General features: G+C 35.6%; 1 protein-coding gene across 4 annotated transcripts; it reads left to right on the top strand.

Annotated features, from left to right (window-relative positions):
- Positions 1–1,550: 1,550 nt before the first annotated feature.
- On the top strand, positions 1,551–10,428 carry LOC105779180 (nuclear pore complex protein NUP1). 4 transcript variants are annotated; one of them, XM_012602924.2, is made up of 9 exons: positions 1,551–1,980; positions 2,657–2,703; positions 3,763–3,875; positions 4,332–4,521; positions 4,650–4,952; positions 5,036–5,128; positions 5,226–5,879; positions 6,100–6,605; positions 8,188–10,428. In XM_012602924.2, exons 1-9 carry the CDS (start codon positions 1,695–1,697, stop codon positions 10,028–10,030), a joined length of 4,035 nt encoding a protein of 1,344 aa, XP_012458378.2. In that variant the 5' UTR covers positions 1,551–1,694; the 3' UTR covers positions 10,031–10,428. The 4 variants fall into 4 exon arrangements, with proteins under 4 accessions (XP_012458378.2, XP_012458377.2, XP_012458380.2 ...); XM_012602923.2 differs by having other exon boundaries at positions 5,223–5,879; XM_012602926.2 differs by having other exon boundaries at positions 1,552–1,980; positions 4,650–4,928.
- The last annotated feature ends 12,162 nt before the right edge of the window (positions 10,429–22,590 follow it).

Here is a 22,590-nt window from a genome sequence, read left to right as displayed (position 1 = left end):
ATTTATGCATTGTAATAGTTTGATTCTTGTCGTAATTTATGGATTTATCATAATTGCAATTTTGTTTGTGCATTATGTTCTTTCTGTAATTATATGTATATATTAATTGTAATTGTATTGATTGGTTCGAGTCACAATTATAAAAATATATTATTTGCAATTGCGAATTGTTTGTATTTGTTTTTTTTTTATTTCTACGCTTTAGATAATTAGATGTATCCACAATTGATTTTTAAGTGAAGACGATACTCCTACTAACATTAGTCTAGAGGTGATCATAGGTCGGGTGGAGTTGTAGCAAAATTTTAAGCCCGTTTTATAGGTTCGGACTCGGCCTGATCCAAAAAATGAGCCTAAAATTTTGTTAAAGTCCGACTTGAATAAAAGCTAAAACCCAAGCTCGACTTGATCCATACATCAAATATAATAAAAAATATTAAAATAAGTGTTTCCCAAAAAAATTGAAAACAAACTAAAAAAGTTTTTAAACTTAAATAAGACTAAAATATGTGCAACTTAATAAGTAAATGCCTCGAAAATAGTAGCAAAATTAACAATAAAAAATTATACAATATCTAAACAATAACAATAAAATAATAGCAATATAATTTAGAAATGACAGCAAAATAGTGGAAAAACATAAATAGTTTTTTTCTTTTTTACAAATTCGAGTCAGGTTCGGGGCCAAAAAAAGCTTACTTAAGGCTCGACTTGCTTTCTAAATGGGTATTATTTTTTTGTCCAAGCCCATTTTTTAGGCTTATATTTTTATTCAAATTCTCCCCCTTTTCAAAAAAACCTTTAGACCGAACCGAGTGATCTCTCCATGATTAGGTCTAATTTAATTCAAATACATTTAATTTTTCTACAATTTCACCATCCACTAATACATTAGTTAGTAATAATAATGTTTACTTTGTGGTTTTTCTGTTTCAAATCAAACATTAATTAAGTGTTTAATTATTGTTAACATCTTACTTGAGTTAATTGTTTAATAGTTTCATCACACAAAATTGTTAGTTAAAGCATCCAACCATTAAAAACTACTTCTTTTTATTTAGGTAAAATTCCTAGAAGGTCCCTATACTATATGTTTTAATTTAACTCCCTGCTATAATTTACTATTTTGTATCTTTTACTCTTCTAAATGTGTATTTTAGTCCCAAATCCAACTTTATTTCATTAATTCAATCTAGCTTATTTTTTAAAATATGTTGTAATGTGGTAAATATATACTATATACACATTTCGAAAAATAAATACACTAGAAATGATTAAATAACTCTTTGATCAGATAATAATGGGTCCAAATTCAAAAAATTGAATAGTAGAGGGACCTTTTATAGAATTTAATCTATATTTACCCTAAAATTAAAACAAAATAAAACAGCGTTAAATCAGCACCGTTAAATAAAACCTACCTACCTTTCCCATCCTCGCCTGTTACATTCTTGAAGAACACCAGTCTGTGACATTATCACTGACCCTTTACAAAGATACCAAAAATACGTATACTTTCTATATCCATTATTAGCCTCGATTCTTTTTCTTTTTAATTTCTTTATTTTCTTCTCAGTTCCTGTAATACAATATAATATAAAAAACCCTAATTAACCCAACTTTTCCTTTCTCTTAAGAATTTTTTCCTCAAAATCCCTAACCCTAACACTCATCCCCCCATTTCTGTTTCTCTGATGGCGACGGCGGGTGAGGAGAGTAACCCCTACGACGGCGGACTAGGAGCTGGAGGAAAATTTAGAAAACGGCCGTTTCGGAGGACAACAAAAACTACACCATACGATAGGCCGCCGACCTCAATAAGGAACCCAAGCGGTACCGGCGACAGAAATGGCTGGTTATCGAGATTGGTGGATCCAGCGCGGAGACTTATTACTTCTAGTGCCCATAGGCTCTTCGCCTCCGTCTTTACGAAACGCCTCCCTCCTCCGCCGCCTCAGACACCACAAGCGCTGGAATCTGGTGAGTTTTCTCCTTGGTTATATTTTATTGTTAATGAAATTAAAATACGGGGAGAAACTTCCTCCAGAAAAAAAAAATACATAGAGTAATCAATTATTTTTGGCGGAAATGGATTCGTTTAGGCCGCTTTAAATATTGGATTTACGAGTGGTAGTTTGTCAAATTTTGGTTCTGAAAATTTCTTGTTTTTGTAGAGGAAGATTTATGGGAGTTAGGGTTTTACTTATTCGATTTAGAATCGTAAGTATAAGAAATAGTTTCATATGAATAATAATTCTCTTTATAATTTTAATAAAAATTAGGTTTTCGTTATTGTATATAATGTTTCTTGTTAGCTGATATACGACTTAAAAGTTAATCCTCGTTTACATCTAATATGCTTTTAGTTTGAAGCCGTGCCTGATTATGCAATGTTGCTTTTGCTTTGAAAAAAATGTGTAAATGAACATAGTTATTGAATAATTGACAGGAATGTATGTAATATGCTTAAGCATGTATAATGTTTTACTTGAATTTGTTCTTCAAATTAATGCTCAGGATACAGGATGCCATGAGTGTATTTTAATTGGTGATTACACTCTGCTCGTGTATGAATTTTTAAGTTAGGCACGTTTGAAGTTTAAATTACGAGGAATTTGTTTTTGTTCTTTTTCTTTCTTTGTGATAATGTAATCAGGGACTAATCAGGAACCAAGGGAGAATCAACCAGAAGCAACTTCTAAAGTATGTATTATTTAAACCTAGTTGCTTTTTTACTCCTGTTAGCTTGTTTTTGGCTTAAAATATTGGATTAGTATTCTGTCTACTGCCAGGGGAATAAAGAAAACTCCACAAGTGGGGTTAAGACAATGAAATGTTTCTTTTTTTTTTTGTTATTGTTAGTTTTTAATATATTGTAAGGACACAGGTTAGGAACCTAACTCCGCTTGTGAGTCTTTTCTTATTCCACTGGGAGTGGACAAAATAATTATCCTAAAACATTTCAATTTACAGTATTCCTTTCAGTTTTCTTGTAACATTTTTATTACCTTTTTTTAATTTATTGAAAATCCTTTTAGTATATCTAATAACTTCTTAGTAGGATGAAAAGGTGAACATATTATTTATTGGAACTTTCTTAGTAGTACAAAGTAAGAATGTTTGATGTGCATAAAATTAAAATATAAACAATAAAATAAATAAAATAGAGGGAAAACTGAGCTAAATAAGAAAGATACGAGGATGTACATAAAATTATAAAGTGAAACTTGGAGTGAATTTAATGATTAATAAACTAAATTTTAACTGAACTTGTACATGATCGTTTGCCTTTCACTTGTTTGGTTTTGAAGTAAGAAAAACTCTAAATATGTATCATTGTATTTTTTTTTATAAAAAAGTTCTATTCTACTTTTTATTTGAAAGAAACCCATTTTTCTCATTTTTCTAACATTTTCTTCTATATTCACGAAAGCCTTTATTAGATTTAATGCGCTTTAATTGAAACATAGTGCACTCATATTTATCTGAAACTGGACACGTCTATTTCTTGGTATGCTGTCTTCTATTTAGAGCAATAGAAAATTAGCTCAAATGCAATAAATGTTAGGGACAGGCTCTGTCCTAAGTTCTCATGTACCCTTTATTCATTGTCAGTTGTGGAAGTAACTTTCAACTTTTTTGTTTGACCCTTATTTTATGATATTTTCTTATGTATTTATTTATAAAATTTCCCCTTTATGTTGTTATCATTGATTAACCCAACTTGTATGCTTTGTTGTTTTATGTACCTCTTCCTCTTAGGTTCCTTCTGTTGTGCAAGGAGCCATCATAGGATGTGAGAATCCTGTTAATCATACTGAAGAAAGTGGAGTTGCTGAACTTGAGAAAATTTTAAAGCAGAAGACATTTACCAGGCAAGATGGTCATAAATTCTATCTTATTGATGTCAAATTGAAATGCATGGTTAATTGTACTACTTCCCTTTGCGGGAACTTTGCCAGTTTTTGTCATTTGTGATAATTTCCTATGCTTTGGCTTCTGGAATTTCTATTTCTTTTAGTTTCCATCAACCAGATGAAAAGGGCTCAGAGTATGAATCGGATAGAATCAGTTTGTTTTGCAAATTCTAATTATTTTTGCGAACTTTATAGTTGATTTTCTGGCAATTCAGTTTCCAATCTGAACATGAGTTTGTAATGCTTTGTGATTTTTTTTCATTGTTCAGCTTGGATGGGAATAAACTTTGGTGGCCCTTTTTTGGGTGGTTAGCATGTTTCTTTCTACTTGAGCAGTATTTCTTTTAACAGGAATTTTCTTGATGCTATAGATGATGAATATTATTATTATCATTATTATTATTTTTTTTTCAGATCTGAAATTGATCATTTGACGAGGTTACTATGCTCAAGAAGTGCTGATATTCCTGGTGGAAATGAAGAAAAGAGGCCTGAATTGATCTCAGTGGTATCTCATGACAAGAAAGAAGAATTTCCAAAGACACCAGTTAGAGAACATGTGACTGAGAACCATCTTATTTCAACACCTGTTGTCAGCTCAACTGTAAGGAAAAGCTTTCTTTCCTTCAATTTGCTTTTGGGCTAACATATCTTCAAATGATTTTTCCTAGTCTGTATAATTTTAATTTCATAGATTGAAAAAAGAAGAAAAACACTTTTATGGTTCTGCAGGTCATTGATGATGTTGTTGCTTCACCTGCTGAGCTTGCAAAAGCTTACATGGGTAATAAGACGCCAAAAGTATCTGCATCAAGGCTTGGACTACAAAATCAAGTGCCTAGGGGAGATTTAACTTGTCCAAGCAATAAAAATTTCCCTTCTATGTCTTCCACAATGTCACTTGTGCCAAGATCTTCTGGTCATGTTGGTAATCTTGGAAACAGTTTTGTGACCCCAAGATTAAGGGGCAGGTCTGCAATATACAGCATGGCACGGACACCTTATTCCAGGGTTAACTCATCAACTCTCCTCAAGGCTGTTATGCTTTGCTATCTTTCCTCTTCTATAATTGCTTGTTTGTCATTTGTCTAATCTGAGTTTTTGGCTTATTCTTTTAGAGTTCTGGCACTGCAAGTGATGCTTTTGGTGGACCTTCATCATCATCTCAGAGTGCTTGGGAGCAAAAGAGAATTTCTGGCTCTACACAAGGGGTACTTATTCAGGATCTTTGTATTTCTCCCTTTGAGGGTGTTTTTTCCTCTCTGTCTAGAGAGTATCATTCAGTGGATATTTTTCTTTTCTTAGCAGGTTTTAAAGCGCAGGAGTTCAGTATTAGACAATGATATAGGATCAGTTGGCCCTATTCGGCGGATTCGTCAAAAGTCCAACCTTCTTTCTTCAAGAAACTTAAGCTTACCTACTTCTGCCGGCCCATCTGCTCGCATAGCTGGCAATAGTTCAGCTGCTCTAGATACTCTGGCTGAGAATGGGGATAACAGCTCTCCTGGCACTAGTGTTACCACTGTTCCATCCAAGTCCAGTCAGACTGCGTCAAAAATTTTACAGCAATTGGACATGTTGGTATCCCCAAGGGAAAAATCACCAACTAAGTTGTCACCATCTATGCTACGTGGGCAGGCTCTTAAAAGCATTGAGAATGTAGATTCTTCAAAATTTCTGGAGAACATGCAAGATACTGACAAGTTGAGTGGTTCTTGCACTGCCCTTCCTGGTATTTGTGAGTCTATGTCAGGAAAGCATGATAAGGCTAAGGAAAATGGCTCAACAATGATGGTTGCTCTTCCTAACAAGGCGGTTCCTGCAGTAAATGGTGCAGATAGTAATAGTTTGATGAAGGATAATAACATGCCTAGTGTTAAAGCTTCTGATTCCAGTGTGATCAAGTCTATTGTACCACAACCTCAACAAAAGAGTCGGGCTTTTCAGATGAGTGCACATGAGGTATGTGTTAATTGGTAATCGGGCATATCTCATGTCAAAATTATTTAGTGATCAAATAGAGCTGTTAATGATCAGAATTCCTCCCGGTTCTTTTGCTGATCAAGTGCTATTGTTTCCAGAAGACGAGGCTCTATCAAAGGCTTACTTTTGGATTGAGGGATATCTATAAGCTTCACTTTTGCCTCTATACTGTCTATTAATTTCATGTTTTCTGTACCAGGATTATCTAGATCTGGATGATGATGACTATCCTAATGGAGCCACACCTGCCGAAGGGAGAGGGAGGTTGGATAATTGTCTCATGGAGAGTAAGAGTGCAGCTCCTGAAGCTATGATAGATAAGGCTTCTAGTCCTGAAGTTATACCCAATTCAAGTGCTGCATTCAATCAAAAACCTGATTTGAAAACATCTGATGGACCCACAGGTGTTGAAAAGAATGCTGGTATTACTTCTCCAGTTGTAGAGGTGGCTATTTCATCTCTGCAGTCTCCACTTTTTGTATCTTCGTCAACTCCCATAGCCGATAGAGACGTTGTCCCTTCACAGTCAAATGCTCCTCATATGCTTAGCATTGGGGAGAAAGTTGTGGAAGCAAAGCAATCAAATGGTGCTGTTACTTCATTTGGCTTTGCCTCTACAAATGTTGGTGAGGTTTCATCAGTTACTGGATCTTCAGGTATTAAGCTTGCCACAAGTTCAGACCAAAAACCAGAGAACTTAAGCAGGTTGGTATATTCACTATTCAACCTCTCTTGCTTGGAAGGTTGTTTACTTTTGTCTTCTGTTCTCCTTTCTTTCTTGTCTATGCCTCCAGTGCAGGCCTTATTTGTAGAATTACTACTAGTGGGTTAAATGTTGTAGACTAGTGATTAATTGATTGAAAGGAAGTAAAAGGTTTAAAATGTATACCCTACTCTGTTTAGTTCTTATAAAAGGATGGAAGGGGTTGGGGATTTTGGAGCTGAATCTAACCCTTGTGCATAGGGTCACTAATATCTGGTTGAATGGAGTAGGCTAGTAGCTAGTTAATTGGCAGAGTGTAAAAGGATACCTGATCAGGAGTTCTTATAAAATGATGGGAGAGGATTTTGGAGATAGATCTAACCCTTGCCACCTCCCTTATAACATGTCTATTAAATTCTGTAAATCCTGACTAAGATGTAGTTAACATGAACTGATTTTATTGAGCTCGTTATTAAAATTTGTAGATCCTCCATCTCCCTTATGAAAAATCCTCCTGATTAAAATGTAGTGAACATTAAATGGTTTCCTTCAGTTTGCTACTAAATTCTGTAAATCCTCCTGATAGTAACCAATTTTTTACCCTTCAAAGTTGTTTTTACTGTTGATTTCCTGTACTGAACTTTCTCTTACACTTGAACCCACCAGGTTGCTTTCTTTTACCTTTAAACTCTTAAATGAGTGAGGTAGCAAAAAGAACTGGGGAATCTTTCTTCATAAATTGATTAAAGTTTGTTATCATAATTCTTATATTGCTGGTGATAGTTTACCTCAGATTGTTAGAATCCATTACATAGCTGACTTCCAGGATGGTAGATTTCAAGTTCAGTTAGTTTTTTTTTGAAAGGGGGGGGGGTGTCCATTTGATAATAATTAGTTAGAGACAGAAGCGTAATCAAAATTTCAACTTAGCACTGAATGTTTAAAAATTCACAATTTAGTACTTGGAAGCTGGCGTCCATCTATTTGCTCCCAAGACTAGAACGTCAGTCAGATGAGTGATGTGCTGCAAACAAATAACAAATGATTTTTCATGACCTTATTGGTGTATGCCATCCATTTAACTAACTGTTATTTTCTAATGTGTGAATCAATGGATGGAAGCAAATACCAGATACTCTAATGCTGATGTTTTAACCTCAGCTACCGAATTGAGAATTTGATAATAATTTGGGTACCAATCATTGACAAAATTTGAAATTATTGGTAATTAAATTAGTAAAGGATTTCCAAATGCTAGTAATAGATTAAGTTCTAGTTAGAACTAAAAAGGCAGTTGATTTTCTTTCTTGGATCTTTTGTTTTTTGTCTGCTATAATCTGTGCTGCTTGTTGAAGAGTTAGCTTTTGTTCGTTCCCCCCTTTCACTTCGCTAACAATCACCCAAAATAAAGAAAGCAAGAAAACAAGGCTATACAGTGATTTATCAGTATATCTTTGTTTCTATTTCTTTCTTTCATTCTTTCTCTGGAGCCTTATTTAAATGCTTTGTTGACTTATTATTTGTCAGATAAAACTGCCAATATTGCTAACAATCCCCCTTTCTTTCTTTCTTTCTTTCTTTCAGCTGTGCTACTACTGCTTCTGGTACAACCAATTATTTGTCAGATAAAACTGATAAGGAGAGCAATCTGAATGCCATCTTCTGTAGTACACCTGAAACTGCAGTCACCTCTTCTGTATCAACTTCAATATCAGCTGGAAGTAAGTTCAAGCTTGGTGCATCTGCAGCAGATGTTTCTACCTTTAATAACGGGTCTTGTGCTTCTAGTCCTTTTTCATTCTCTTCTCCGGTGCCTTCTCTAGTCCCGAGTAATTGTCAAAGTTCCTCCAGTGCAACTGCCACCAATAATGACACTTCTGCTGCTACCATCACCTCTGCAAGTGCGACTGCGAATGCCAGCATCAGCTTTACCAGCAGCCCCTCTGTGGAGGCTTCAATCCCTTCTTTTACAGGTGCACCTGTTTTCAAGTTTTCATCCTCTGGGGACCCATCAACTTCAGTTTCAACATTATCAGCAACTTCAGGGGAAGCAACTGAATCTAAGACACAGGATACAAAACTTGGCAATGTAGGTATCTTTCCTTTTGGTAGTACATCTGCTTTTACTGGCTCTGGAAGTAGTATTTTTGGTGGTACAAGTGCTGCAAGCAGCTCTGCTGGTACAACAGCTGAAGTCGCAAACTCTGGAAATAGCAGTTCCAGTGGTATATCTTCCACTATTATGAACTCTGGAAGTGGCTTTTTCAGCAGCACATTTTCCCCAGTGACAAGCACAAGCAATGGTATCTTTGGTGGTTCATCTGCAAGTACAAGCACAGGCAATGGTATCTTTGGTGGTACATCTGCAACTACAAGCACGGGCACTGGTTTATTTGGTGGTACATCAGCAGCTACAAGCACAGGCAATGGCATCTTTGGTGGTACATCTGCAACAAGCACAGGTAGTAGTATTTTTGGTGGTACGTCTTTGCCAGTATCTGGTACAGGAAGTATTTTTTCCACTAAAGCTGCAGGCACGGCCACTGGAAGCAACGTCTTTGGATTCAGTGCTCCAGCTACATCCACATCTACTTCACAGTCTCAGGGTTTAAATCCTTTCAATGCTGTAAATACCCAAGCATCTGCTGCAGGAACTGGCATTGGTACCTCAAGTCAGAGCACGCCCATTCAGTTTTCCTCATCTGCATCATCTCCATCCTTTGGATTGGCTGGGAATGCAACCTTTTCCTCTGGCAGTTCGATTTTTGGGTCTTCGGCAACTGTAGCCAAACCTTTTAGTTCTGGTTCAAGTTTTGGAATAAGTTCTTCCTCTTCAGAAACCAAGTCTCTGAGCTCTAGCAGTGGCATTGCTGGTGGTGCGTTTGGTTCCACTTGGCAAGCTCCCAAGACACCCACATTTGGTTCATCATCAGGATTTTCTTTTGGATCATCAACTTCTGTTAGTGCTCCTAGTGGTGCATCTTCTATCTTTGGGTCATCCACTGGTGCCTCTTCAAGTTCCATATTTTCATTCACTTCCGCTGCAGCTGCCACTCCGTCACAGCCTGTGTTTGGTAATACGAGTCCTGGCTTGGTGTTTGGGTCAACGCCCTCTAGTAATAATGATCAAATGGAAGATAGTATGGCGGAAGACACAGTTCAGGCTTCACCGGCTGTTGTGACATTTAATCAACAGCCAATTTCACCACCCGCTTCTGGGTTCGTTTTTGGTGCATCAAACCCACCAGCAGCAGGTTCTGTCCCATTTGGAACCCAACCAAGCATAGCCGCACCACAGAATCCATCTCCATTTCTGGCTTCTGGTAGTCTGGAATTTGTTGGTGGAGGGAGCTTCTCATTGGGCACCAGTGGTGGTGACAAGTCTGCCAGAAAATATGTGAAGGTCCGCAAGCAGCGGAAGAAGTAAAAAGGTTTAATTACTTGAGGCAACTCTTTCATGTGAGGGACTCGAGTGATTGATTGAATAATTATTGTGGCAGATCAGAGGAGCTGCTGATTGTTGCTGTATGTTGTAGCTATCAGAATGTCATTGATGCCAGCACAAATGAGAGGAGCTGTTAAAAATGTTGCTGTTATTTCATCATTTCTATGGGCTGCTGGCAGAAGTTGGTCGCAATTTTGTATGTTCTTCCTGGTAAAAATTCGAGACAACATTTGGAACTGTACTATTAGTATTAGTTAGCTGATAGATTTTCTGGTTTGAGCTATTGTGCTTTTGGCCTTGTTCTGTGTACCCTTATATGTAACATAAATCGAATGAAAAAAGAATCGAAGACTATGGAAATGGTTATGAATTTCATTTTAGGGATGATCTCTTTTTTTTTCTTCTTTTAAAGGGTTTGTGGAATCGTAGCTTTTTGAGCTCAAGTATTCTATCATAAATTATAACAGGCAGAGACGATTTGAAAATCCTATGGGACCATTCTTCTCTGGCATTCATCCTAGGTGGTTCCATGGCTTTGCAAATAAATACTGGGAAAGCATTTTGAGTTTCACCTTTAAAATGAAGCTATTAATTGAGGGGCTCTGGACCCATGTATGTTTTCTGGTTCAATGCTTCCTCTTCAAAGCTTGAGAAGTGCATGGGCTTTCTCCAGAGATGATGGTGAAGCAAGAGTGGTATGGTGGGTGTCAATGGCTAGGAAAGTCATCTTTCCCTCTTGTTGCACCGCACTTAAAGGTAGTGGAGAGGGAAGAATATTTTGATGCCTTGGGTGGACATGAGTGAGGGAGGAACGGAAATTGGGGACATCCCTTGCCTTCATTCGATCACAATTTTGAAAGGAGGATAAACTATGTGAATTTTTACCTAGAAGCACCTCAACACATCTCCCTTGCTGACTTACCAAGCTTTTTCAAGCCTCATTTATGCATTTTGGACTCATTAACAATATTATGATACATCTTTCCTAAAAAAGACATTTTGCTAAAAGAAATTATCACCTCAAAAAGTTTCACTTCATAACTTTGCATATTTACTGGAGGCAATTGTTATTCGTAATTGTTTCACCTAGGCTAATGGTTATCCACTTAGTCTAAAAAAAGTTCGCTCATAAAAATTCGTATGTGCTTACCATCTGAGCAGCCACCAAGTAACATTAAAACCCAATTATATATTTCTCTTATCATACCCAATAGAGTCTCTTTAGGTCTTATTCTATCACATCTTAATAGAGCACTTCATAATCTTATATTAATCTTATATTAATCCTACGTAATAGCAAACGTGTTTAGAGGAAGGTACTCAAAGTTTCTCTTCTATATAAAAAGGTTCTATCTCCAAGATAACCCCAAACAACCACCGCACAATCGAAACTCCATCCAAATACTTTAACAATTCTACCAAACACTTCTAATCATTACTAACAGCTCTCAACAACCATCAACTCTACATTTTGTAACAAAAATAATTATTACTCAATAATATGACTTATTATAAAAACAATTTTTTAACATTTAATTATTTCCAATTGTAATTCCAATAGTTAGATATGCTTATGGATTGGATAAGAAAATTGAAAAAAATATTAGGTAATGGTTCAGACTTCAGCGGCCGCTCGTCCTCAGCAGTTCCCTTCTCAGTCTCTTGCTTTCAAACCCAAATCAGAATGGGTTCATCTTTGAACCCAAATCAGAATGGGTTCATTTTTAACCCAAATCAGAATGGGTTCATCTTCGGTGAAAGCCCATGTACATCTCTAGCCTTGAAGGAGAAGCATTGAACCAGAAAGCATATATGGGTCCGGAGCCCCTCTATTAATAGCTTCATTTTAATGCTGAAACTCACAATGCTATTCCAGTATCTACTTGAAAAGCCATGGAACCACCTAGGATGAAGGCCAGAGAAGAATGGTCCCAAAGGGTTTTCAAATTGCCGCTGCCTGTTATAATTTATGATAGATTACTTGAGCTCAAAAAGCTACGATTCTACAAACCCTTTGAAAGAAGAAATAAAAGAGATCATCCCTAAAATGAAATTCATAACCATTTCCATAGTCTTCGATTCTTTTTTCATTCGATTTATGTTACATATAAGGGTACACAGAACAAGGCCAAAAGCACAATAGCTCAAACCAGAAAATCTATCAGCTAACTAATACTAATAGTACAGTTCCAAATGTTGTCTCGAATTTTTACCAGGAAGAACATACAAAATTGCGACCAACTTCTGCCAGCAGCCCATAGAAACGATGAAATAACAGCAACATTTTTAACAGCTCCTCTCATTTGTGCTGGCATCAATGACATTCTGGTAGCTACAACATACAGCAACAATCAGCAGCTCCTCTGATCTGCCACAATAATTATTCAATCAATCACTCGAGTCCCTCGCATGAAAGAGTTGCCTCAAGTAATTAAACCTTTTTACTTTTTCCGCTGTTTGCGGACCTTCACCTATTTTCTGGCAGACTTGTCACCACCACTGGTGCCCAATGAGAAGCTCCCTCCACCACCAAATTCCAGACTACCAGAAGCCAGAAATGGAGATGGATTCTGTGGTGCGGCTATGCTTGGTTGGGTTCCAAATGGGACAGAACCTGCTGCTGGTGGGTTTGATGCACCAAAAACGAACCCAGAAGCGGGTGGTGAGATTGGCTGTTGACTAAATGTCACAACAGCCGGTGAAGCCTGAACTGTGTCTTCCGCCATACTATCTTCCATTTGATCATTATTACTAGAGGGTGTTGACCCAAACACCAAGCCAGGACTCGTATTCCCAAACACAGGCTGTGACGGAGTGGCAGCTGCAGCGGAAGTGAATGAAAATATGGAACTTGAAGAGGCACCGGAGGATGACCCAAAGATAGTAGGTGCACCACTAGGAGCACTAACAGAAGTTGATGATCCAAAAGAAAATCCTGATGATGAACCAAATGTGGGTGTCTTGGGAGCTTGCCAAGTGGAACCAAACGCACCACCAGCAATGCCACTGCTAGAGCTCAGAGACTTGGTTTCTGAAGATGAAGAACTTATTCCAAAACTTGAACCAGAACTAAAAGGTTTAGCTACAGTTGCCGAAGACCCAAAAGTCGAACTGCCAGAGGAAAAGGTTGCATTCCCAGCCAATCCAAAGGATGGAGATGTTGCAGATGAGAACTGAATGGGCGTGCTCTGACTTGAGGTACAATGCCAGTTCCTGCAGCAGATGCTTGGGTATTAACAGCATTGAAAGGATTTAAACCCTGAGACTGTGAAGTAGATGTGGATGTAGCTGGAGCACTGAATCCAAAGACGTTGCTTCCAGTGGTCGTGCCTGAAGATTTAGTGGAAAAAATACTTCCTGTACCAGATACTGGCAAAGACGTACCACCAAAAATACTACTACCTGTGCTTGTTGCAGATGTACCACCGAAGATACCATTGGTTGCGCTTGTGTTGAAAGTTGTCAACAATACAGCAGCAAGCAAATATCCATGTATCTTGGTTGTTGAAAAACTTTTGTAACATGTGACTTTTGTTAGTGTGATTGAAACTTTTTGTTTTGCTAAGGATTAGTCAAGTACCTAGCTGATTTAGTAGCTTTTTAGCTTATCATTAGGTTGATTTTACAGTTTGGATACTAGCACAAGTTATGTTTGTTTTCTTCCAATGTAATTGAATTACTTATGTACATGTAATGTTGCTTATTAATGAGAATTGTCAACTCTTTTCTCGCAACCAACATCCGTTTTTGCTTCTGTGTTTCATCTTTCAAACACAAGTTTTGTTGTTTTTGATCTTTGGATGTTGATTTATCTCAACAAATGGTATCAAGAGTCTCTTATCTTTGAGGGCCTTTTGTTGTGTGTTGTTCATTGAGTGATTCGTGCTTGAAAGAAAAGAAACAGAAGCTGTTTTTGTTGGTTTGTTTAGTTGCTACAATAGAATGAGTTTCTCACCACCACCACCACCACCTGTTTTTGCTGGTGAAAACTACAACATCTCGGCTGTGAAAATGAAAACACATATGCAGGCTCATGATCTGTGGTGTGTTGTTCAAGTTGACACAAAGCCACCACATTTGAAAGCTAATCCAAGCATAGCTCAAATTAGGTAGCATAATAAGGACTGTGCCAAAAAGTATAAGGTTATGTCATGCCTTCAAAATGGAGTTTCAGATGTGATCTTCACAAGGATAATGGCTTGTGACACTCCAAAGCAGGCTTGGGACAGACTCAAGGAAGAGTTTCAAGAGTCAGACAAAACCAGACAGCAACAGTTGATCAACCTACGGAGGGACTTCGAGAATCTGAAGATGAAGGAGTCTAAAACCATTAAGCAGTATTCTGACAGGATTATGGCTACATTCAACAACATCAGGCTTCTTGGGGATGATTTTAGTGACAAAAGAATAGTTGAAAAGGTCATTACAACTCTTCCAGAGAAGTACGAGCCAAAAATTTCTTCTTTGGAGGACTCTAGGGACCTATCAGCTATATCCTTGGTGGAGCTAATAAATGCTCTCTATGCACAAGAGTAAAGAAGAGCAAATAGAATGGAGGAGCATTCTGAATGAGCCTTTCAGGCCAGAAGCAAAGAAAGCTCAAGCTCAAGCTCGAGCTCAAGCTACAAGGGCAAGAAGCCTTGGACCGAAAAGAATGAAAAAGGAAAGAAGGATGCGCCAAAAAGAAGTTTCCACAATGCACTCACTGTAAGAAGTCCACTCATTTAGAAAAGTATTGCTAGTACAGGCCTGACATTAAATGTAGAAGCTGCAAGCAGCTTGGCCACATGGAAAATGTTTGCAAAAATAAGGCAAAAACACAACCATAGCAGCAGAATCAAGCTCAAGCTGCTGAGGATGTTCAAGCTCAGGAGGAGCATGTTTTTACTACTTCTTGTTTTGTAAGTTCGAGCAAAGTCAGAAAGAATTTGTTGATTGACAATGGCTATACTCTTCACATGGCATCAGATAAAGATATGTTTAGGGAACTAGACACCAATTTTGTGTCAAAATTCAGAATTGGGAATGGTGAGTTTATTGAGGCCAAAGGCAAAGGCAAGGCTATGATTTGCACTCAATCAGGTAACAAAACAATTTAAGAAGTTCTTTTTGTACCTGATATTGACAAGAATTTACTTAGTGTTAGTCAGTTGTTAGAGAAGGGTTACTCCCTTATTTTTGAAGGAAAAACTTGTATGATTAAGGATCTCTTTGGCCAAGAGCTAGTAACAGTAGCTATGCATGATAGATCATTCACTTTAGATGTGAATCAGTTAGAAGTAAAGGCACATACTGCTCTGATTGATGAATCATGTTTGTGGCACAAGAGGTTGGGGCATGTGAACTATAAGTCACTTGGTTTACTACATAAGATGAGCCTAGTTGAAGACATGTCCAAGATTGAGCCTAAAAATGATGTATGTGGGGTCTATTAGCTTGGCAAGTAGACCAGACTACCTTTTCCTGTTAACAAAGCTTGGAGAGCTCAAGAGAGGCTCTAACTGGTCCACACTGATATTTATGGACCCATGAAGACCTTCTCTTTAAATGGCAGTAGATATTTTGTGCTGTTCATTGATGATTGCACCAGATTCTGTTGGGTGAGTTTTTTGAAACAAAAGTCAGATGTAGCTGATTTTTCTGCAAGTTTAAGGCCTTGGCTGAGAATCAAACAAGTTGTAAGCTAAAGGTATTAAGGTCAGATAATCGGAATGAATATGTGTCTTAAAAGTTTCAAAAGATCTGTGATGAAGTTGGAATCCAACATCAATTAACTACCATCTACACACCACAGCAGAATAGTGTTTGTGAGAGAAAAAACAAAACTGTTCTCGATATGGCCAGATGTTTGTTGTTTGAAGGGAAAATTCCTAACATTTTTGGGGCTGAGGAGTAAATACCTCTGTGTATTTTCTCAATAGACTGCCAACAAATGTAGTCAAAGGCAAAACACCATTTTAAGCTTGGTTTGGACATAAGCCTACTGTCTCACACTTAAAGTGTTGGTTGCATATGCTACACACTTGTGCTAGCTGAAAAGAGAACCAAGCTAGAAAAGAGGTCTATGCCTGGAGTCTTTGTTGGCTATAGCAGCATAAAGAAAGAGTATAGGGTCTTTGATCTACTAAAAGAATTATGGTGAGTAAAGATGTGAAATTCAATGAGGGCAGTTGTTGGAAATGGGATGGAACAGATGCAAGCCTGTCTGAGTAAGACCAGCATGATCTTGATTTACAGCATGTTGAGAATGAAGCTGAAATTGAGGATAGATATAATTATATACCTGTCAGAGGTACAAGGACTATTATGGACATCTATGAAAGATGTGATATGACCATTGTTGAGCCTTCCAACTTTTATGAGGCTGAAAAGGAGGGCTGCTGGAAAGAAACAATGGAGGCGGAAATAAAAATGATTCACAAATGTGACACATGAGAGCTGGTTGATAGACCAGAAAATAAAAAAAATTATTGGTGTGAAATGGGTGTTCAGAACCAAGCCCCAACCCGTATCCCTCGCTGGAACCAGGTTACAGAGCATTATCGGAGTTTACAGATCAAACAGACTGAAATTTCAAACATTTCATATCATCAAAACAAGTCATCACAGCATCATTTTAATCCAAATTATAAACATATCAAATCTAAATCAATTTTGCCTAGTTCATGAGCACTTAAGTATAGAATTAAATTCACATGCACCTATCTAGATTTAGTTTAATTTATCATGCCATAATATCGCTTCAAAAACAAACACATATTTATATGTATAAAACCAACCAAAATTAAACTTATAACCTCTTTTACAATCACACCACAAAATAGCTATTATTTAAACACCCTAGGTACATGCCGACACAAATGATAACCATCACCACATTTGAGTTCGAGATCGTTGTTGGATGCTGAATCGACAATCAAAAGTTAAGTACCTAACCTGCGCAGGGAAACAAAACCGTACGCTGAGTATAAACTCAGTGGTATTTTTATAATCCGAATATTTAAAGATAAGAAATTACAAATATACAATTGAAATATAAACACATATTAATATTTAATTATGACAAAAGCCATATAATATTTCATTTGTTTCACAAATATCTCAATTCTCATACTTGTTATATAAATAGCTTTTCACAATTTATTTCACATTTCATTATACAATTGCAATATCCATTCCATAGTCATTTCATGAGTATATAACTCATATATTCCATATATTTGCAACATATTTCACATTATATTTTCAATTCACTATTTCACTTCCATTTCTCATACCATACCATTTCAATATCAATTATAAAACTTTATTATTCGTTTACCCCTATTAACACGACTCAAACTCGGACGGATACACAGATCTAGCTAAAACACACCAGTTTGACACCCAGTGCCTCATCAGATAATTCGAAGTAATAAATTGACACCCAGTGTCTCATTAGTTAAATCGAAGTAAATTGGCACCCGGTGCCTCATCGAATTAATCCAAAGTAGTAAATTGACACCCAGTGTCTCATCGACTCGAAGTCGAAGAAATCCCTGAACTCTTCTAGTCCTATAGCATACTATCTATATTTGACTCAGCCCATACAGTTAATAGAGTTTCAATTCACTTTTCAAATACAACCAATATTCATTTCAATTCAAATAATCAATATATTCAATATATATATACCAATTCAATCAATATAAATTCAATAAATTCATCACATATTAAATCAATCCATTCAGATGCAAAACACAATAATTCTCACCTCAACACTTACCATATGCATTAAATTGAATTATAACAATTAACAACTAAATTGATTATAGAAATACAAACCGAAATTCACTAAATTTACTATATACAATCACAGAATTATTGTTTTCTTATTATTTAGTGACAAATTAGAGTGATGTATTTTAAACTAAATTTACTAAACTAATTTAATTAAGAACTCAATAGAGAATGAATGAGGAAAATATTCGAAAGATAACCAATGAGAAAGAAAATACCCAAGAAAGAATCCACCTAGACTTCACCTATTATTATGAATCTAAATTAAAAAATGTATTCACTTGGTATCTTGATCCATAGAAATCCATAAATTATGCTAATATCTCTTTCGAGAGTAAGAACAACTGACTCTGGGTTGATTAATTGAAATCTCTTTCTAATTAAAACCCCTATCGTCGCATTAACTCGATCTATGACTTCCCTTTTTAGATTTGACTCTAATCCGGTAGATTTATATCGTCCTATTTCTAGGATTGCATGTAACTCCACTCAATTATGCTAGATCTACTCTTAAATAGGGACTTTCCTGCCACTTAATTAAGCACATTAAACATGAATTAATATCCCAGAAATATTAAAACAAGAAATAAACACACATAGTTGAGAACAATAGTCAAGTATTTATTGCGTAGAACAGAAATTAAATAATAGGATTCATTATAGGTTTCATCTTCCCTAGGTATCTAGGGAATTAGTTCATAATTTTGAAATAAAACATCTCAAAATTAGAGTAACCACAAGACATAAAGAAACTCATAAAAACTTCAAAAGAAATTAAAATGAGGTCTTCAATCTTGATGGAAATTTGCTTTAGAGTTGGCTTCAATGGTGTTCTTCGAGTTGTTTCTTAAAATTTCTCTGATGGCCCCCATATCTCTTTTTCTAATTGTATTTATAGACTTCAGAATGCTTAGAAAGCTTAAAAATTGTGTTTTTCCGCGTGTTTGGAAAGCAAGTTACGAAATCGACACAGGCTGGCACATGGCCATGTGTTCAGAATGTGTGGCTCACACAGCCTTGTGTCCAGCTCGTGTGGCTCCTGAAATTTGCTCTTTTTGCTCAATTTTCGTTTGTTTTTCACTCCTTTAGCTCCCAAATGCTCACCTAAGTATAGGAACATGAATTCAAAGGATTAGGAGCATTAAATTCACCAATTTGTATACATATTCATCCAAAAATGCATTAAAAATGAGATTAAAATATGTTAGATTTATCATTTATGATGATATCCTTTCTAGATTACCCCTTAAGTTCGTGATTTGATTCAAATCCCTTTTCAAGGATTGGGCTTACCTCACCTCAACCCGAACTTCTGTTGCCGACCATCTCCGCCGCTCTTCTTCTGATCCATCTCTCATCCTCCTTTTCTAAAATACCAAACCCGATTTCGACATTGGGATCTTGCTAATCACTGACCTAACCCATTTCACTTGTCGGCGTTTGGTTGTCCCTTTGGAGGAACCGCTTCCTTTGTTCTCGAAAATCATGGGTTCAATCGATTGTTTGGTTTGTCTGGATGTTCCCCTTGTTTTTCTTTTAAGTTTGTTTTCTGCAACTTAATAATGTTGACAATGGAGTTAGTGTTGTTTAGCTTAATCAACGACCCTTTTGTTTATATCATCATATCCTATGAAGATTTCGACAAATCCGAGTCGTTGTGGTTCTTGAATTGCTTGAATATTGCTTTGGAGGATATTTTCCTCACCGATTTGGTTGTGGGTATTGATAGTTTGAACCAAAATTGTCTCCAATCCCATTTCGATCTGATTTTTCAGAGTTAATGACTTTGGACAGCAAAAAGATATAGTCGGATGCCAATCGTGGTGGCTCCTCTATTGGGGGTTTGAAAAAGAAAAAAAAGATAGGGTGGTGGTTTGGATGTCAACGATGGTGACGCCAATGATGGTTGTGGCAGAGGCGGTGACGCCGAGATTGTCGGGATGGAGAAGAACCATAAACATATTGGGTCATTTATGCAAAAAGTAAAAATATTGGACCATTTATTTAAAAAACGAAAAAGGAAGGACAAAAAAAAAGTCACTCAACTTTGCCTCGTCTAACGTGGCAAGTTAACTAGCCACATCAACTAGTTTACTAGTCACGTCACTTGTCCCGTTAGGCCTGTAATAAAAAATGTTACTGAGTTACTGATTTGTAACTTTTCAATAACGATGTTAATGGGTGATTGGTTTGTCACTTTTCGAAAATGTTAGTGATTGATTTATTATTTTTTAAAAATTGAGTGACTCAATTGAAACTTTGCTTCGCTCAACGTGGCAAGTTAACTCGCAACATCAGCTAGTTAACCGGTCACGTCAATTGTTCCGTTAGGCCTGTAATGGAAAATATTACTGATTTGTCACTTTTCGATAACATTAGTAACTGATTTATTATTTTTTGAAAGTTGAGTTACTGAATTGAAATTAAAGTGATTATTTTGTTAATTACATCAAAGTTGAGTGACTTTTAATGCAATTTACCAAAAAAAAAGGATTTTAATGATCCGTAAACTATTTTAAAGATAAATTACACCATTGTAGATAACGAATTAAAGAACAAAAAAAAAACAAAAGATTTATTAGTATTTAATTAATTTTGAGGGAATTAATGGACCTTTTGGACAAAGCTCCAAACAACATTTTCAGTACAAGGAGGTAGGAGTGAGCATTCGATCGAATCGAATCGAATCGAATCGAAAATTTTCGAGTTAATCGAGTTTTCGAATTTCATTTTATCATCCTAACTTTATTTGAAGTTTTCTCGAATCGAGTCGAGTGAGATGGAATTCGAATCGAATCGAATCGAATCGAATATATTTGTTCGAGTTAAATTTTAAAAAATAATTTTGGGTCCTTGTAACCATTGTCACCCATCGTAATAAAATTTGTCCACCTTAATCAAATTTTTATTAACTTTCATCACCTCATAATTTATTTATTAATTTTTTATATCTTGGTTAGCTTATTTGTTTGCTTAGTTGTTTCAATTATCTTGGGATTATTGTCACTATGTATTTTGGAATTAAAAATATATTAAATATAAAAATATGATTTTTAATAAAATTTATTTTAAAATAAATTTTGAAATTGATACCAATATAAAATTTTAACACGAATATTTTATGGCATAATTAAGAATTCAATTTTAATATAAATATTCAATATGACTAAACAATTCAATAATATAAATAATATAAAATGTGAAATTTAATTTAATAATATAAATAGTATATATAAATAAAATTATTACTATTTATGTTTAGTGATTTTTTTTGAATAATTTTGATTTTTTATTTGAGAGTAAAGGGTGAGAAGTAAAAGTTTAGGGGAAAATAAAAAGTTTTGGGGAATAAAAGTTTGAGGGAAAGTAAATAGGGGAGTAAAATTTTGGAGGAAAATATTAAAAAAATTGGAGGGGGAGGTTTGGGGTAGATGGGAGGTGGGATGGGAAGAGAATAAAAGTTTTAGGGGAAAAGTGGGAGGGAGTAAAAATTTTGGGGGAAAATAAAAGGTTTTGAGGGTTTTGGGAGTAAAATTTTGAAAAAAAATGAATGGAAGAGTAAAATTTTGGTGGGAAATGGATTTTGGGTAGATTGAGGGTTGGGAGGAGTAAAATTTTGGGAGAAAGTGGGAAGGAGTAAAATTTTGAGGGAAAAGTAAAAAAGTTTGGGAGTTTAGGGTAAAACTGTAAAATATTATAGTTTGATATTCGAATTATTCGAATTATTCGAGTTATTCGAATTCGAAAACTCAACTCGATTCGAACTCGAAATTCGAAAAAAAAATTCGAGTTGATTCGAATAACTCGATTAACTCGAATAACTCGATTCGTTTAACTCGAAATTCGAATTTTTTTCGATTTTTTCAAGTCGAATCAAATTTTGCTCATCCCTACAAGGAGGAACAGTTAAAGAGCCTATGTATCTATCTATCTGCAATAACACAAATTATTAATGGTATAATTTCACTTTTAGTCCTTCTTAAGTATAAATGGTTTGATTTGATTTTTTTTGCTTTAGCCATATGTGGTTTTTTTTTGGCCATTCGAAAATTTATTTTTTTAATTTAAAAATTATTTTAAAACAGGATAAACTACCATTTAGTTCCTGAATTTGACAATTTTTTTCAACTTGGTCCTTGACCTTTTTTTTGTCTATATTAGTCCAGGAACTTGGTAACTTTTTACAATTTAACCTGTAAACTTGGATTCTATTCAAGAGAGATGGTGTGGCAATTTGAGATTGTGCCATGTCATTGCCTAAATTTTAAAAAATTATATGAAATCTAAAAAATTACAAAAGAAATTATAAAGAAATTTTATTTAAAAAAATTCAAGTGATTACGTGACATAATCTCAAAGCATCACGACATTATACCTTAACAAAATTCAATTCATGGACTAAATTAAGAAAAACTACCAAGTGCCGAAACTAATGTAGACCAAAAATAAATTCAAGAATTAAATTTAAAAATATTGTCAAGTTTAGAGATCAAATTCATGAAACTTTAATTTTATCTTGCCCCCAACATAAAATTTCTGATTTCATTCCTACGAATATGATTATCCATATAAAATATTTACGTCCGAGAAATAAATGTTTTTACTTACCGATAATAGGAAAGGATCTGGTCTTTCAATCTTGTACATGATCCCTATTACAACAATCTTACCGTATGCACTTTCATGAATCAAGTGTGCCTCTATATCAAACCTGAATTTTAAAATTAAAAAATATTTTTTAATTGGTTCTATTACAATGAAAT

Source organism: Gossypium raimondii, chromosome 4 (genome assembly GCF_025698545.1).
Source record: "Gossypium raimondii isolate GPD5lz chromosome 4, ASM2569854v1, whole genome shotgun sequence".
Taxonomy (NCBI): Eukaryota; Viridiplantae; Streptophyta; class Magnoliopsida; order Malvales; family Malvaceae; genus Gossypium; species Gossypium raimondii.
This window is presented reverse-complemented; position numbering and strand designations above follow the sequence as displayed.

What these genes read in the sequence shown, in the direction of transcription:
- LOC105779180 (XM_012602923.2), top strand. Translation starts at nt 1,695, where the DNA reads ATGGCGACGGCGGGTGAGGAGAGTAACCCCTACGACGGCGGACTAGGA. An exon ending in ACCACAAGCGCTGGAATCTG is followed by an intron (nt 1,981 to 2,656) that starts GTGAGTTTTCTC and finishes TAATGTAATCAG; the next exon opens with GGACTAATCAGGAACCAAGG. An exon ending in TTTCTGGCTCTACACAAGGG is followed by an intron (nt 5,129 to 5,222) that starts GTACTTATTCAG and finishes TTCTTTTCTTAG; the next exon opens with CAGGTTTTAAAGCGCAGGAG.